The 18,496-nt window shown below is 44.4% G+C and overlaps 1 protein-coding gene across 1 annotated transcript; it reads left to right on the top strand.

The window, feature by feature from the left end:
• Positions 1-3: 3 nt before the first annotated feature.
• Positions 4-18,436, top strand: pdia5 (protein disulfide isomerase family A, member 5). The gene is made up of 17 exons (XM_037240280.1): positions 4-135; positions 4,540-4,666; positions 5,257-5,344; positions 8,060-8,143; positions 8,228-8,273; positions 8,345-8,437; positions 8,639-8,699; positions 8,929-8,996; positions 9,685-9,776; positions 11,042-11,113; positions 11,620-11,756; positions 13,108-13,178; positions 13,283-13,446; positions 13,745-13,875; positions 14,540-14,610; positions 16,839-16,973; positions 17,113-18,436. Exons 1-17 carry the CDS (start codon positions 37-39, stop codon positions 17,191-17,193), a joined length of 1,620 nt encoding a protein of 539 aa, XP_037096175.1. The 5' UTR covers positions 4-36; the 3' UTR covers positions 17,194-18,436.
• The last annotated feature ends 60 nt before the right edge of the window (positions 18,437-18,496 follow it).

The raw sequence follows: 18,496 nt of genomic DNA, 5'->3' as shown, positions 1-18,496 counted from the left end.
CCACCTCCGGAAAAAGCCGCCGAGAAGAGGCTGCGCATGCGCGACCAGACGTGGCAACGCAGCGGCATCATGGCCTCTCGGAACCGCTTCGGGAGTCTGATGAGTCCGGGGAAAATGCTCGGCTTGCTGCTCCTGGTAAGCCCCGAGGACCTTTTTAAAATGTTGTACTTCAGAAATGACAACTTCTTTATTTGCTGGCTCTTTTGCTGTGGTCCTCGTGATTTTATGGCAGATCGTGTTAAGGAATCTAGTTAAGCTAGCCTGTCAGTGGAGAGGAAGCCAGTTTAAGTTGACAAACTGGACCCAACTTGGTGACCGCATTGCTTGTGACGGGTGTGTGGCGTCGGGAGAACCGCAACAATAAGCGGCAATTTGTGTGTTACTTACGCCACAAGCTGACGTGTGCTTGGCGGTCGCCCCATCTTAAACGAGCCCGCTGGGAGGTCATTACAACATACCTACGGCGTCACTTATACTTTGGACAATTCTTTTACCTTTTGTCATTGTATTTCTTTAGGCGGGAAAAGTACAACCTCATTTTGCATCTGCTAGGGACTATATATTTAAGCTGGAATAAAAGTAATGTGTACAATTGTTCTTCTAATTAATTTTCTTCCTTTTCCTGTTTAGATTAATTTATTGGAGGTAGGAAGAAAGCGAGCGAGGTTCGTCTGAAAGTAAGACAGGGAGAGAGGATGACGACACGAAGGAGGAAAATGGATGATTTAAATGGGGAAAAAAGAATGAAGGAATGGTCAGAAGGATCATAAGAAGAATTTACCAAGGGTGTCTGAAAGGAAGGAAGGAAGGAAGGAAGGATATAAGGAGATCATTAAGATTGGTGGGGGAAAGAAACAAGGAAGTCAGAAGTAATTAAGGTAAGCAAGCAAGGAAGGAAGGAAAGCAAGCAAGGAAGGAAAGATGAAGGTGGGGAAAGAAAAGATGTTCAGAAGAAACTTGCCAGGGATGGAGGAATGGACAGAGAAATGAAGGAAGATGTGAGAGATGGAAAGTTTGGTAGTGAATTCAGAGATTGTGTTGACTATTTTGCTGTTTCTGAAAATACGACTTCAAGCATTTACTGTGAAACCAAGGCGCCATAACAATAAATTAGTTTGCCGTCATTAAAAATGATATGATGCAATGAAGGCTGGCACCATCCTGTTCCTGCTTTGCTACCTTTTGTTGTGTTGCCTTCTGCAAACAAAGGCGGCGCAAGGTTTAGTGTGTGTTCTTGCCTTTGTGTGTTGATGTCCAAACTTGTGACATAACGACTGACTTTGTACTCACACTTACACACTCATCAAGTGTTATGATGCAAAGAAGTTTTAGGGCCACGTTGGAAAGGAAAATGGATTATATTAAAGGGATAAAGTTATGTTCTTATGAGGAAAAAGTCATTTAGGGCTTGGGGTCGTAATAGTGCATTATTAAAGTCATATTTTTTAGAGAAGATGTAAAATTATGAGATTATGGTCATTTTTTAGAGAAAGACAGTAGGAGGGCCCTTTTTTTCAAATTAAAAAGTCGGAACCATTAGTCATAATTTACAGCGATTCAAGTTTATTTGTGAAAATAAGTCAATGTTACAGGAAGCAAAATTTTATTATGAAAAATACTACTGAATTAAAATAAGTAGATTTTTTTAAAAAGTAAATTTTTGAGATAGAAGTTCTCACTGAGCAGCAAATGTTAGCGAGGGTTTGCGTTGATTTTTCGTGAGGGTTCGTTCAAGGTGGCAAACAATCCCACAGACGTTCGCCAGACATTTGCCCACAGTTTTAATAGTCGTCAACATTTTGCGACCATTTAGGAACCCGCACCAAATACTAACACCCGAGATACGGCCTTAAGAAATTCCGCAGAGATTGAAGGTGAAGCAGAAGCAAACTGGCAACACTCATTATTCAGAGAAGGCTGAAGGCTTTTTAACAAATCCCTCCGCGATTCCTTCTGATGCACTGTTTCTTCCACCGAGCGTCTGCCTTTGATTAAGCACATTTGTCACAACAGATGGAGGAAGCGATGATGCTGCGGGGCAGAGGTGCAACACCTGCTGCCTGCTCGCTCTATCGTCCCACGACGTGTGCTCCTACCTGCCAGGCGCATGCATCACTGTAGGGGTGCGAGCGCTTTTGTTATCTTTTTTTTTGAACATTCAGCTCGTGAAGCCACGTGAAATTTGGTAGGTTCGGCGATCATGAGTAGGCCGACAAAAAAAAAGTCATAGCTTAGAAGACACATGATGTTTGCCAGTTTGCTTTCAATGTTTTGAAAATTCAACCCCTGAGGCCAATGAGCAATTTAAAATACTATATCACGAGGAGACCCACAAAAATGTCTCGGAAAGCCATTTTATTCTCAATTTGGCTGTTTCCAGATTTCCTTCAGGGGAAAATTCTGTTCCATCACCTCCCGCCAAATTTGGGTTTTCTTCCTGATTTCTTTTTTCCATCAAGCATTTGATTAGACGCATTTGTATAGCCATTTGTACTGATATTGATTTATCTCCGAGCCTTTTGCTGAAGCATTTAAAGCAAACATTTTGCTTTTCAGTATTTGTTGTTGTGATGATTGATAATCTGCTTTTTTCTTTGCGCAGCTCGTGTTTGTCATGCTGCCGTAGTCTGTGTAGAGCACGCCTCACTCCATCATCACGCAAATGTTTGTGTTTACTTACACGCACTGTATCGAGCGCGCCCGCCCGTCGCCGCCGCGCATCCGCCTGATGGTTTGATAGCAACGTGCGGCGGTGTGTAGATGCTGTAAGACCATCACTATTCACAATCCCATTCCACTGATGTCTCTTGTACTGCGCGACTTCGCCGTTGCGTGCAGTCAAGGGTTTTACGAGTGTTTGCTTGTACTATACTTTAAACTTTACACAAACATCAAAGGCAGCTATCAAGTTCATGATCCAGCGGATCCCAATCGAGCTTGATGTTTAGATAGAAATACAAAGTAAGTCCAAGTCCTAAAAGCACTCAATTTCATGTCTTGGAAGAAATGGGTCATGCCGATACTGCCTCGAGGTGTTTGATCGCGTGTCCTCTGATGCCCTCAGATTTACAGATATGCCACACTCACTTGCTGTTTTATTTTAAACGTTTATTGGGAATGGCATTGGATTTGGAACAGCAAGCAGTAAAAATGTTCCAAATAATTTTTATTTATTTATGTATTTATTTGTGTTATGTATTATTCATTTATTTAGTTTTTATTTTTTATTTTATTTTTTTAAGCTCGGAGCCAAAGGTCAGTAACACATTAGAAAGTCATTTGAGTGCGCAGACAAAAGTGACGTCACAAAAAAGAAAAGGCAAGTCCAGCAATAACAACACCCTTTAATATTGAGTTTTAAAGGGTGCAGACAGCGAAGAAAGTAACAACAAGAATCAATAACAGCTGCTGCTATTTAATTTGAAAGGCAGACAGAAAAGACAACAAAAAAAAGCAATAACAACAAACGGCAGTAGCAATAACACCTTTTTGGCGACTCCTTTCGCAAGTGCCTCTCCGAGTAAACAGTACCGCTTCCTGTTGATCTCGTCAATAAGCTCCTCTGAATATGTCGTAAATCAGCAAGCGGCCCCGGTCGCTCATACAAAAGACAAAATGAGCGCGACGGCTCCAAGTGAAAACTCTCATCAAGTCCAATTCTGGCTCGCCATTCGCCATCAAAAGCACTTCTCGGCATACATAAAGAGCAACCCAGCCAATTAGAGTGCACACTGTGGTTACCTTTGCTGCCTCTGCTTCTCATCTTTGATTAAATTGTCTCTGCGTGCTGCCATTCTCACTCTGGCCATTTGCTGGAATAACTTGTCTGAAGTCCCAGGAAGCTTAAAGATGCACTTAAGACTTTTAACGACATCTTTTAGCGTCATTGGCTCTCAGCGGATTACATTGCACACCGAGAACAAAATGTGTGTCATTATTTTTGATAGTTTCAGAATACCTAACCAAAAATATGATCATTTTTGTATTATTTATTTTGTATTAATTGACTGTTTTCACTGTCTTTGTAGTTGTATTGTTATTTTATGTTTACATATCATATATATATTTGCTAGGTACTAGTTGTAATATTGCCAATGAACAAAATGGACAGGAATCCATGTTCCAATTGATTTGCACTTAATTTGAAAAGAAAAATGTATTGTCTATGACTGATGTGTTTTTTGCCAACATCGTCATCTTGCACAATGTGTGAATGGGTTCTGTCAGAGATTAAAAAAAGATTTGGAAAAATCCTTTTCTGTGGACAAGACAAGGCCCAAGATATGTGGAGGAGGAAAAATGAAATTGCCTCAATGACGTCGGATTTGATGTTGCCGAGATCAGCAGCTTTCTTCCTGCTGACGGCGCTCTCCACGCGCTCCACAAATCACCACCACGCTAATATTGTTATTTATCACGGAGGTGGCTAACAGGATACGTATTGATTTGAGAAAGCCGACGGATCATCATCCCCCGCGGACATTTGTCCTGAGTATGACGCACCATTTTTAATCATTTCTCTTTGTTTCACATCACTAGGTGTTGCTCACGTCGGTGCTGGATGCAGTCAAGGTGTCTCCCCTCATAGAGAAGGTCAGCGACCACAAAGACTTGAAGAAACTGCTCAGGACTCGAACCAACGTTCTGGTGCTCTACACCAAGACAGGTACAGAGTCTTAATTATTGTCCAAGCCTATAGAGGAATTTTAAAAAAGAAACCCTTAGCCTGATACCTCTCTTTGAACACTATTCCCACCAGAAGTGGATAGCATTGTTTCCTACTGAATCAAAGCACAGAAGTGATTTGAAAGGTGAGCTGTCCCAAGGCGCTGGCTAACATCAATACTTTGGACTGAGAAAAATATCAATTCCACCACGTAGCGTGTCATCGTTCCTTATGGTATTGATACTCGTAGCGTGAAATGTTGACTTTGTCCAACGGTGGCTTTTAATATGATTGAATCTCATTTCTGCCAATGTCGTTTTTTTTTTTCGCCTTGATCTCCATGTCGAGCACGGTACCACTCATCGTAGTAAACCGATCCCCTCCCATCGTCCCCATCTTCCGTCTGGTCCTCACCATTGTATAATTGTTGAAAGCTGATGTAACACGACTCCCATCTCGTGAAAGACAGGAGCGCCGAAACCCCTCAACCCAAAGTCGGCGCTCTCTTTCTTCTCCCTCGCTAACCCAATGCTTCCTTTTTGGAATGGGAGCATCTCCTCAGAGGTTTCTTCTTCTTGTCTGGCCCACAGCTACATCCAGTGACGCTTACTTGAAGCTGCTGTCTGACGTGGCCCAGACGGTCAAGGGTCAAGCTACCGTCGCCTGGGTCAACTGTGGGTATGTACGAAGCCTACCAGGTGTTTCCTGGTTCAAATTGAGGCACGGTGACACATTTGCAAGCCGTTTGAAGGGCGGGGCAGGTTATCCTGTCGGAATGTTTCCACCGCTGCCATCCATCTGCACAATTTTTTCCCCCACTTGTGTTACAAGCACGCGTTGACAGGCGTTTTATAAATGACTCGATCGCCTCGCACCTGACAACTTAGCGTGAACATCTGCAGCTTCCTGCCAGAGTTTGTCTCTTTCGCTGTCAGCCGAGACAAACCTCAGAGGACGCCTCATCCAGGGGACAGCTTTTGTCGAGAGTTAGCGGTTTCCGTTCGGCTTTGAAGATAAAAGTCTTGTTCGGAGAGTTGTTTGAGATGAGACGGTGAACGATTGGCTGCTCGTTGAAGTGAATTGTTTCGACTGGATTTACACAGCAGCTCCCAGCGTCCACTTCAGATTGGATCCACTATTTCTATCTTTGAGACCTTTTTTACTTTGTGTTGCAAGCAAGTTGTCACTTTGCAGTTGGCATTTGGTTGTTTTTTTGTGTGTGTGTGTTTTAAGACTAATGAAAGGTGGCCTTGGCATTGACAGGATGAGTAGATCAGGGGGCGCCTTACTTTTCCGATACCAGGTTCCATTTATTTTATTTTTTTATTGCCCTTAAATGTCATCCGTCAATCCAAGCCTCATATCTTCAAAATGGCGATAAACGACTGCATTTTCCTGATTTCACATCATCCATTTCTAATGGGCTCATCGAAGGTACGAGAGGGTTTCAGTTTGACGGACGAGGCCTTCAAAAGTTGTCAAGCTTAAGGCTCCATTTACTCTGCATCAGTTGATCCATTTTTATGAAAAGCGGCACTGCGAAGCAAACTTTAGTCTGCGCTGTGCCCTCTCCCTCTCGCAAGTCATAAACTCCAGCGATATGGCTGTAATTGTGCTTTCATCCACTTATCCCCTTATTTCTGGCTGCAAAATCGGGCAGTCGCTTTTTTTTGCGATCCTACTTCTTTTCTTCGATCCATCTTCTTGTCTTTGAGGTGGATGTCGGCTGTCTTTCCAGCCCACGCGTGTTTACATTGACACATGTAAGACGCCGCCGTCGAGAAATATCTTCCGTACACCCGTCGTAATCTGACTTTGACGTGTTGTTCTTTTCGCCTTTTCCTGCCTTTATTTTATGCCCCCCCTCACCACCACCTGTCAAGCTATCATCCGCAGAGCGGAAAAACAAAGAGTGTATCATCAAACGGGAAACTGCCTGGAAGGAAGCGACGTTCCTTTGAATCCCAGCTCCCTCAGTCATTTTTGACTCTGCGTAGGCGGCTGTGGTATTTTCTTCAGCGATTCCAGCAGAGCCTGGCTCACATCGCCCTCCTCAGAGGACGCTAAAACGAGCCGGGTCCGTCGCAGTGCCACCCGCGATTGTGTGGCCAAACACTGCGCCGTCTGGCATACGCGCCCGCCGTGGCAAATGGAGTGGCTCCAAACGGTAGCTCGGGGGGTCTGAGCTCACGGCTAACAGACGGAGCGAGAGAAAAAGAGGCGACGGAGAAGGACGGCGTGACAAAAGTCAGCCGTGCCAACCACGCCAGTCCAAAGTGACATACTGGCAGCAGATGAGCAGGAACTTGCTTGGCGGCCAAGTGGCATCCAATGGAGAAATGAATGATATCATTCTGGAAGCTAAACTCACTTCCAAGAGGATTGTGCGCTGAAAGATGGTTGGTTATTCATGATAACGGACGGCCACTGTGCGCTAAACAAGTGACGTCTGGCCACTTGTTCATGATCGATGCCACCTTTCATCAACAAAATACCGGAGAGAAAATATAAAAATAAGATATAATGTAATATCATATAAATAAAAAAGAAAATACTGAAAATAGTCAGGAGAGAAATCAGAGAAGTCCGCATTTGTAAATCAGACAATTTTGAATTTGCCGACATTAAAATGTCTGCTATCCGCAAATGAGCACACCTGCTCCTAATGCATCGGGCCGCCACGCCGTCCTCGCTTATATGAGCTGCGCCGTTGTTTGTCACCGCGCGTGTGTCCTGTCGCATTATTGAGGAAGCCGTGCACTGTGTAGGTGGCGGAGCTGCGTATTTATTTTCTCGACCAAAATAAACCACTTAATTGCTTCATGGTGTGCACGGCAACCCACCAGCCACTTCATGAGGTGCGCCTAATGTAACCCAGCTACAAAATCTCCATTAAAAACAGCCGCCTTGATGCAAATGAGAAGTCTCACTAAATGACAGACAGGTAGAAATTTCAATTCGATTTTCTTTTACGACATGAAGCATTTTGGCCTGACTTTGGCCTGCTTCCATTATCTTAGCATCATAAATTACAATCACGCCTCTAATTTAGCAGGCGCCTCTGTCCGCCGCGACTGATGAAAACAAGTGTGCGTGGCGGATCACAATGTTGTTTTTTCTACTACCGCACATTGACCAAACAATTACCTTGCAGAAACGCATTCAAAAAGTGCAATTAATGAACATCGATGGCGGTCGCGGCACAAATGCAATCGCTAAAGGTTGAACACAATCTGTTCTACCGTTTTCGTATACCCCGACAAAAGTCTTTCTAGGGAATATGCCCAATTGCGTGAGTAAAATGGCTGCCAATTGTCTGACTTCTCAACCTGGAGGAGATCCAGGCGTCACATTGGCCAGTGTGTGAGTGTTTTTTAATGCGCTTCTCCTCAGAGACTCGGAGGGCCGTAAGCTGTGCAAGAAAGTCAAAGCTGACCCTGGCTCCAAAAGCGGCTCTGCTGAGCTGCTGCATTATAAGTGAGTCCTTCTGAAACGCTATAATTGCTCCTCTCATAACTTTGCCCGGCATGATTGTTCACTCCTCTTGTGTGTTTTTAACAGAGATGGAACTTTCCACACGGAATACAACAGGCCCATCACCTTCAAGGTAAGCCCTGAGCACTCGACGGCAGCATCTAACTTTCCTTCTGTCTTCAAAGTATCTCATCCATCTTTCAGTCCATGGTGGCTTTCCTAAAGGACCCCTCAGGGCCGCCGCTGTGGGAGGAAAACCCGGAAGCCAAAGACATCGTCCACGTAGAAACAGAAAAAGTACGTTTCAAGGGCGCCCGGGGAGCATTTTGAAGAAACATTCATGATTTTACGGGATACCGCAATTCAGTGAAGGCAGCTCATGTCTGGAAGCTCGCTGACAATATGGCGGCCGCTGTGCCATGAAAGAGCTCTGGGAGACATTTTGACAAACGTGATGGTTTTATTATGTGCTCTCACACACTTTGGGCCCATTTGCAGGACTTTAGGAAGCTTCTGAAGAAAGAGGACAGGCCGCTCCTCATCATGTTCTACGCACCTTGTGAGTGTTTGCTCAAAAACCTTGGCAACATAAAATACTTTTTTTTTTTCTGTACCAAATTGCTTTGGTATTATGAACCAGGACCATGAAATTTGATTTTGTAATCATTTTAGCTGTGTTCAGAAGTCCTTCAAACGCTGGAGAGATTTTCTCCCAATTGCTTGACAATATGTAAAGTGTTTCTGAGGCAAATAAGCGTCACCGTGTGATCCCACTTGCCCTTTTCCAGGGTGTGGCGTGTGTAAGAGGATGCAACCCATCTTTCAGCAAGCTGCCACCGAGACAAAGGGCCGTTACGTAAGTCTTCTCCTTGCTCTCTAATAATTGAATCCATTTATCTTATGATGATTTTATCGCTCTCGTGCATATGTTTTGGTCTCTTCACCTGGATCTACAGTCGTTGTCTGTTGTTGCTATTTTGGTCTTCTCTGTGTGTTTGAAGCATTTCCATAGTAAGTGCACTCTCTGGCTGTAAATATGCATTGTTAAAACTAAAGATTGCGCCTCTGTTGAAAAATGTGATTTTTCCATCCCTGCTTTGATGCCAGGACATTGCCATCCATAAGCCATGTTTCTTCTTTGATTGCGGAGGGGGGGGAAATGACAACGTTTCAAAAGCACTAAGCCGTTGAGGCGAGGAAGAAAATAGCTCACCTTTCTGCAACAAGCTGCGCATTGTCCTCTTTGAGTTCTGAATCCTTTGAGTTAATGACGCAGATTTTTACCTGTGGTGAAAAGGAGTGACAATAACAGAAAATATCCATTTTTAGGACAAACGTGAAATTGCTGTATTGTGTTGCAGCGATGCGTGGCTGTCAAAAAACCAACAGTATTATATTGGAAAAAAGGGACATTTTGGTTTGATTCTCATTAGAAGTGGACAGTTTTGCGATCCAAAGTTCGCTCTAATGAATTTTGCTCTAATTAACCAATCAGAGGACAGATTAATGATGAAATGACTTCTTTTTTTTCTCTTCTCTCTAAGGTTCTGGCTGGCATGAATGTGCACCCGTCCGAATTTGATGGCCTGAAACAGGAATTCAGCATCAAAGGCTACCCGACCTTCTGCTACTTCGAGTGAGTGCTCCTGCCTTCCTGATTTTGTGGCGGCAGACGTGTCAAGTCCAGTTATGTCTCCCTAAAAAAAAAAAGGGCCTCTTGTCCGGAGTCTACCCTGTGTTCGGTCGTCTCGCTCCGGCTTGAAGGACCTTAAGTGCACCTGAGTGGTGGATTCATTGAGGCTGACAGGTGTTGCTTGCTCCGAAGTGTTTTTTTTTTTTTATCTTCTCCCAGATTTCAACACCAATGTGACCTTGCTTCTTTTGTTCTTGATTGGAATGACTTGAAGGAGGCAATTTGCCATAACTTTAAACAAACTTCTCTCGCTTTGCGGTGCTGAAACTCGGAGGCGTTGAGACTTTATCCAGACTAAGTGGAGCCCACAATTGAGTCTAGTCTGAGGATCCAAGACACTTTACGGAGGCGGTACCAGATTGAGAATAAAACCGCGAGCGAATGAGAGTACAATCTTCATGACATAATTACCGGGCAATTTTACACCTCTACAAACCGTAACATCAAACGTGTTTCAATAAATGCCTCGTCGATAATGTCACTCAAAAGTTGTTTGGCCTTTTAACAAAACATCATAACTAAGCATCTGCTGCTACACCATAATTGTATTTGCTCTCCCCTCCACCGCCACTAGGGACGCCATGAGCCAGATTCATACGTTGACTGAGTTTGTTAGCAGTGTGCAAGCGCTTAATTATCCCTATTCCCACATTAAACACCCCCATTCCAGCCTGGCCTTTTAATTAGATGAGGACTGATTAAGTGCTCGCGGGCTTAGCTAGCTTGCGTGCGTGCGTGTCGGCGTGCATTGTGTGTTTGTCGACACACGCGCTCACAGTGAGCGTGGGAGCACATTAACGCCAGTGCCGTGCCAGCTAATGACCATGCCAGCCCAGTGGCTGCAGTTTAAAGAGCATCTCGCTGATAAAATAGCAGCTGATCACTTTTGGGCTAAAGTGCCTTCATCAGTTGTGGAGTTATCGCAGCGCTGCACCTGCTACGAAAACGAGCGTTGGAGACTCGTTCAATTTGCTCACCTTCTTTTATGATGAGCAACACCGGAGCTCTTTCAGGTTGACATTTACTGACATGAAAGGAATAGCTGACCTACGACCAAATAAGCCAATATTTACTAATTCTCACCATGTTACCGAGACGAGACCAAAGCTCGTTGAGACAAAGCCAAAACTTTGAAAAGTTGCGACTGAGGTCGGAGACCAAACCCTCATTGGAAAATCTGAATTGTCAAGTTTTTGCGTGTTATTCAGGAAAGGCAAGTTCCTCTACCACTACGAGAACTACGGCGCCACAGCCAAGGACATCGCAGAATGGATGAAGAAGTGAGTACTTGGACCGCCACAATTTACATCTTTCAGAAACATCTGGAGTTGATGTGTGACACAATAGTCACTGTATCTGAAATATGCTTGTGTGGTATATATCATGTGCTTGATTTTTTACACGTGACGTGTGTGTGTGTGATTGCACAGCAAGCATTGAAGGTCACAAGCCCGAGCATCGCTATAAGCTGAATTATATTGAACACATCAGGTTGCGCTTATAACGAGACTATCTGGACGTTACTTGCATGCAAGAGAGAGCGAGCAGAGAAAATAATTGTGTGTGTGTGTGTACGAAGGGACATGTGTTTATGTTCATGTCCTTGTGTTATTGGCAGAGCACAAGTGTGATGTCATCCAGGCGTTTTTTTTTTTCAGACAGGGCGTGTGTGTCGTGCATGCGTTTGTGTATCACGCTTTTTTCGTTATAGCCTGGACATCTGTGTCTGATTTCCACACTCGCACACAATTTTCATTTTTATATATTTTTTTCTTTTCCTCTCCAGCCCTCAGCCAGCACAGCCAAAGACTCCTGAGGTGTCCTGGCATGAGACCGATTCGTCCGTCTTCCACCTGACAGATGAATCCTTCGATGGCTTTATGGAGGAACATCCTGCTGTCATGGTCATGTTTTACGCCCCCTGTAGGTATTACACAACATTACAGGCTCACCGCCAACCACCACAAATTATCCACATGCATGTTACGCCACTCTTTCGTTTATTACTACATATACAGTAATCCATTGTCTTTATAACACACACACACGCACACACGCCAAAGCACACGCGCCCGCAGCTCTTCCGGCTGCACTCTAGCAAATGTGTGGCTGTCATCGGTGTAGATTAATAGTTCTCCTCCCACCCGCCATCATCTTACATTTTTCTGTCCACCTCTCAGCGCAAACAATCCGGCTGGGCCAACGAGGCCATCGCTCTGCACATTACCGCAAGCAACTTTATCTTCAGCCCCGTGGCTCCAAAAAGCAAAGTTTGACACTCAACTCTTTTGATCCTTCTTGCTCCAAGAGATTTTTTTTTTTTTTTTTTTAAACATTAGACAGCTTAAGATCATCCCGCCACTCACATTTTCACATCAGGAAAATATTAAGGGTTTTTTAACTCCTTGTTTGCAACAACCAAAATTGCTAAGGTCAAACAAGATGGTGCAATCAACTTTCGAAACCAAATTTTCCTTTGTAATCATTTATTTTTAAAAACGTTCACCATCCTAAACTCAGCGATTAAATAACATTTCAACATTTTTAACTGTCACAAAAGTATAAAAACGGAGTTCCCTAGCTGAAATGTGATCTCATGTAAAACACAAATAGAATTTTTCAGACTGAGATGACCGCGCCGCGCCTGTGTGAGCACCCTATCGATTTTGAACGCTGTCCAATGCGGCGCGCTAGTCGAGGAGCCGGAAGTGCTCTTTGGCCACAATTTGCATGATCGCACGCCCGGTCGCCTCGTCCCTCGGTTGATTTATAGCCTGCACCAAGGCTGAAGAAAGGAAACCGCTCAACTGTTTTGACAAGGGCAATTTAGCACCTTTGGTACCAATTCAGTTCCACGTAGCAGCTGCGGAGGGTGGCGCCTTCAAACGCCCATACATCTTCACCAGCGATGCCGTGCGCAACAAATATTGTGTGTGTTTGCCGGGCTCATGCGCTATTAAATGCCTCAGATGTAGCTCTGGTGTTTTTTTGCTGAGATTTACTGAAAGGAACTCGCGTTCTGTTCTGCCGGCTTTATTCATTAAGAAAGGTTTCGCCCACGCACATTCACAACCACATTAGGTGGCCTTTATATACACTTGTATTGTACATAATCTCGGTACATGTACATTAGTCGTCCGCATGTACATTGCAAACATCCTTGCACTCATTCTGTATATAAACTATGTGCAATGTCTGTATGTGTGCAGGACACACTTTTTCTGCTCTGATTATTGTGTGAGACATGCAGTTGAAATGTTGTGTGCATCTTTAGGGTGTGGCCACTGCAAAAAGATTAAACCAGATTATGAAGAAGCGGCCCAAATACTCAACAAAGATCCAACAGTACGTTTTTTTTTTTTTGGATGGAGTAATGTGGTTCAGATTAGTTCCTCCCCTCCCCGTTTTTCGTCTGTCTCTAATTTTTGCCTTGAAATGTGCCTTGGCAGGGTCCAGGCGTTTTGGCGGCGGTGGACGCCACCATCCACAAGGCTGTGGGGGATCGCTTTAAAATTTCCGGCTTTCCCACCCTGAAGTACTTTGAGAAAGGACAGGAGATGTACACGCTGCCGCACATACGCAGCAAAGACAAGATCATCGACTTTATGCACAAGTGAGAAGCCTTTTTTTTTTTTTTTTTGAGGGGCCAGTATGACCTCACACATGCATATTTGAAGTCTGCTGCTGATACTTTCATTGTCTGCCTTTGGTAGTAAATCAGTGGAAATGTGCATCCTGTAGGGGAAAGTCATGGGTGGAGAAGTAGGAAATGTACAGGAAGTTTGTCATCGGTCATATTTTTTGGCTCCATTAATAAGGCAAAATACAGAACATGACATAAGATCGTACTTTATCTGCACAATTTTTTGGAGGATTTATGGACGAATGTAAAATATTTCATGACGCTCCAGCCCACAGGCCCCACCACCACCGGAGCAGTCCTGGGAGGACAAGCCCTCTAGCGTCCTCCATCTTGGCTCGGAGGACTTCCGAGAGGCCCTGAAGAAGAAGAAACACAGTCTGGTCATGTTCTACGCACCATGTAAGACTCACACTCTCACTAACTGGTCATCGGACTTTTAAAACGACACATACTGGACCGTCATTGTTGAAGTGTGAAGCCTCCTCCGGGATCGGCTGTGATCATTTCCTGGGTTTTAACCAGCTAACATACGTAAGTCCTAGCCACTTGCCAAAATCTCCTCATCGTGCGGCATTAGGGCTCCACCTAAACCCCAGGGAGACAGAAAATATCCAAGTGTGGGGAAATAGAGAAAACACAGTACCACCTGTTTTAAAGACGTCCTTATGAACTTGGAAATGTGTAATACTGCTTTACGAGCATGAAAATATCCAAAGAAAATGAGTCATTATGTCAGTGTGCTGGCTTTGTGGAACATGAAAAAACAAAAAGGCAGCTGAAGACACATAAATCTTCGAAAGTCTTGCCTCATTTTTCAAGTAACAAAAAACAACAAAACCTCCAAATTCTCTCCGTGTTTTGTGTTGATGTGATACTCTAGTAAAATGTTGCCCGTGAACGGAGTCCAAGTGACTGTTTATTTATAGCGTCCATAAAAAGACGGACTGTGTTGTTACACGGCGGTGAATCCGCTCTAAGGCCACGTAAACTCGGTCGCTGCGTGCCGTTGACGGATGCGTGTTGTGGACCGCCGTGACACTTTTGTTGCCGTCCTCTTTGGCAGGGTGTCCGCACTGTAAAAACGCCGTCCCTCACTTCACCGCCGCCGCCGAACTCTTCAAAGAAGACCGCAAGGTGAGTGCATGTGCTTCACCTTCACAAGTGCCAAACTATAAAAAACGCAATTTCTTTCAAAAAGGAATCAGATATGCTAAGTAAAAAAATCGTTGCAGCCTTTATGAATGTTTAACTCACAAAAAAATGGCTGCATTGGAACTTGGAAGATTGCACACAACAAATTTGCACACAACTACCGCACACTCACCCTCTTGTATTTTCCTTTTTAAAACTGAGGTAAGTTCAAAAGTTGAGCAAGCGCTCTTGCATCACGACTAATATTTCTGGGCTCGTGTCTGCAAGGAATGCCACGAAGCCAATCGAATTGCGCAGGCAGTCACGGGAGGACACCTTCATCCTCCATCATCGCATAATAGCTCCTGACTCACACGTTTGCGAGCGTGTCGCGTTCCGCTTGCATCGAGAGGCGCGCGCGACCTTTTTCGGGGGCCGCTCATTTCTCATTTGCTCCGAATTGCTTTTAAATCGTTGTCAGATGGCGTCTTAGTCAGGCTCTTTTCTGAGGCAACACGCCTCGCTAAACGCGCAACACAACACTCTTGCGAGGCTCGTGTCATTGTTGTCACTGTTGCGGCTTGTGAGATCACTCGTGGCATAAACATCTTCTCTCGTCGGCCAAGCCGAGACGCCCTGGACCTCAGAAAATAGTGGCGTACAAATAAACAGAATGGAAGAAATCCTGAAGCAAATCTGGATAACATTGAACAACATGCATACTGTCCAAAGTTGCCCCCCCTCACACACACACACATACAAAACTTACATTAAGACAGTAACTTGGAAGTGGATAGATAGCTTCTTGTGCTGCAATGACAGCACAAGAATTCAATGTCCTCCGAGGACAATATGTCTCCACTAGTGCTGCCTCCCTCCTGTCACACTTAATGCACTGGACTCTAACGTATTGACTTGTTGTTAGAACCCCCCCCTCCTCGGAACACCCTCCTCCTCCCCGCTAATCAATGATGACCTCACCCGGCTGCACCAGAATTTACATCGGACGCTCGCTGAGCTGAGCTCCGGGACAAATATGCAGCATGCTGACGCGGCGGATTTTGTGCTTGGTGTATTTCTGAGCGTGACAGGAAGTAGCGCATCGCTACGCGTTTGTCACGATCAATGGCGGGGCGGATCAATAAGATGATTGACAGCGTACTGGTGAAGAAGCAGGAGTCGTATGACTTCATTTGGCGCTGTCGCTATCTGGGATTGATCGCTTGTAAGTCCCTCAACAAACTCCTTTAACAAAAGTAGTCGGACGTCACGCCCGGCTTCTTTATCAGGCTTTTGTTTTTGCCATATTAGACGAATGTGTAATTACACATCCACTGCTGTAGGTGGCAGTGGCGCTGTACTTTTCAGGAAAATGAATGCACTTCAATTTGTTTCTGTTTAAGTGACAAATGATGCTATTTATAGTCACAGCGGAGAGTTAACTGTTCACGTTAACAATTTACGCTCACCTGCTGCCATTTTGGCAAAGCATAAGGATTTCCACTCGTCAGCACACGGCCAGCTAAAGCGTTGAGGACATTTTCCACTCCTCAGCACATCTTTGGCATCCCCCGGTCGTTGGCGTGACCGCGCGATATGCGCCACTCAGCACTCCGAGAGAGCGCCATGACATTTTGTCCGTCTCAAAAATGACGCCGGGCGCGACTCGACATTTACGCCTCATCGGCCCCCGCTCGGCTCTAATCGACGTTACGGCCTCCCGGAATCGACCTCCGTTCACATGAGGAAGGGTCTAGCAAGCTGGACCTTTTGAAAGACCGTTTTATAGTCATTGTATATCCTTTCTGTACATTTTTACGGTGTTGAGCTATCGTCTAAGTGTCTACAAAGCACACATAGCACTAACATCTGCAGCCAAACGATAAAAGAAGCCCATAAAGGAGGCAAACTGATGGCTACTTTTGTGCGAATCTATACCTTAAAGGTTGTCTGTAGAAGAAGAAGCTTTAATGTCGAATTTAATTACACCTTGCAGTTTCACTTTTACTCCCTTTACAGTGGAATGCCGCCTTAAATTGATACTGTCGCACACTTCTGTCGCTCAAACGGCAATTTGCCATGGCCATTAATCAGCTGGCCACTTATCCTATCAAAAATAAATCATAAATAAACCTTGTCAGGACTGGACACTGTCATAATAGGCGGCACTTGAGTTTTGCTAATTGAAAAGTAAAAACCAATCAATAATCCATCCATCCGATGCTTGTCAGATCGCATACGCGGCGGTGGACTGCACCAAGGGTTCAAACCACGAGCTGTGCAAGCAGGAGGGAGTGGAGGGCTACCCAACCTTCAACCACTACAACTACGCCAAATTTGTGGACAAGTACCACGGAGATCGCGGGGTGAGTTTTGAAACTTTCTGTCCACTTCAAACTCTTTTGGAACCAATTTGCTTGCTAATCAATTGTTATTGATGTTCTAAAACGATACGGTAAATACATCAAGATGAAATAAGCTTGTAGGATCTCCTCCTCATTCTAGGAAGCGGGCTTCATCGGCTTCATGCGCAGCCTGCGAGGCCGCGATCAGGAAAGAGTCCTAAAAAAGAAAGAGGAGCTCTGATAAGCCTCCAAGGGCCCCATGGACGCCACAACCCCCCTTCAAGGGCCCCCATCAGCACTGGAGACACGGGAGACAAAAATGACCTCACATATTTTGAATACCACGCTGATCACTTTTTTTTTTCTTTTTGGGGGAGGACAGACTAAACTCGCCTGGACACTGTGACTGATTATGTGACAAGCTACATGCTAATCTATGCAATCCCCATGATGGTGGTCCGGGGTGTCTCGGCAGACATCCCCTGCAAAACCGTCCACCACCTTGTCTCTGGCTGCTCCATCGACATGCTACGCCACGGTTAGCGTAGAAGCGTGGCGTGACATCAATCCAGGCCAAAGGGTGAGTTTTTCTCTTCATATGTTGGCCTTAAAAGCGTAAGACAGCAGAGGCCCGGTGCCTTTTGCTCGGTTTTCTTCTGCAGCAAAGCCAAATATGGGCGTCATGCGATACTATTTTTTTTTTTTTTAAATATTTTTTGTTCACTCAGTTCCAAGTATTGGATAATCAAATATCTGTTTTTCTTTTCCTTTCAAATGGCAGCAACTAGTTGGTAAAAAAAAATGTGGCAGTGTGACAAAGAATTGAGACTGTCACCCTCCATATTTCGATATTTTGTGTGTTCATTTAATTTCAGTTTTTCAAAATTTTCAAGTGACATTTATAGGGGCGGGGACTAATGATGGTATCTGGTGATTTTGCAAATAAACAGAAAACACGCAACAAAAAATTAGGGTTGTCAGATGCGGCAAGAAATGTTTCTGAATTTTCAAGATAAAGAGGTGTGACAAAGAAACGAGACTGGGTCTTCCTCCATATTTTGAAAAGTCTCACAATTTGCAAATGTTCTGAGCTGTTTTGTAGCACAACTTTTCGTGTTCAAATTATTTCAGTTCTGGCGTGGTAAATTTAAGGTTCTCAGGGATTGCAATTAAAGGGAGCGCAGCGCGTGTGTCGTTTTTCTTAGTTTTTGTTTGCCAAATAACAACAAAGGAAGAAATAATACGGCTCTCGTCCAATGTGGTTTTGTTACTGGATCATTCCAAGCAGGAACGTCTGATGAGATCATTCCAGTTTGTTGGGAGAATAGGAAAGAGTGTCCCTCTTATCCCAAAGTGTGTGTCTGTGTGCGTGTGTGCGTATAACTCTTATGCCAAGAAGTCATTGTTGCCTTTGTTCAATCAGCTGTACACTATCACCCCCTACTGTGCAAATACTAATAAATAAAACAATACTTTTTCCTAAATGCCTTTACTTTATTGACGTCAGATTAAAAAAAAAGAAACAAACGGATTCTTTCTTTGAA

The sequence above is a fragment of the Syngnathus acus genome, chromosome 21 (genome assembly GCF_901709675.1).
Source record: "Syngnathus acus chromosome 21, fSynAcu1.2, whole genome shotgun sequence".
Lineage (NCBI taxonomy): Eukaryota > Metazoa > Chordata > Actinopteri > Syngnathiformes > Syngnathidae > Syngnathus > Syngnathus acus.
Note: the sequence above shows the minus strand (reverse complement) of the source record. Positions and strands in the feature narration are given on the sequence as shown.

What these genes read in the sequence shown, in the direction of transcription:
- pdia5 (XM_037240280.1), top strand. Translation starts at nt 37, where the DNA reads ATGCGCGACCAGACGTGGCAACGCAGCGGCATCATGGCCTCTCGGAAC. An exon ending in GGTGCTCTACACCAAGACAG is followed by an intron (nt 4,667 to 5,256) that starts GTACAGAGTCTT and finishes TCTGGCCCACAG; the next exon opens with CTACATCCAGTGACGCTTAC. An exon ending in CCGACCTTCTGCTACTTCGA is followed by an intron (nt 9,777 to 11,041) that starts GTGAGTGCTCCT and finishes CGTGTTATTCAG; the next exon opens with GAAAGGCAAGTTCCTCTACC.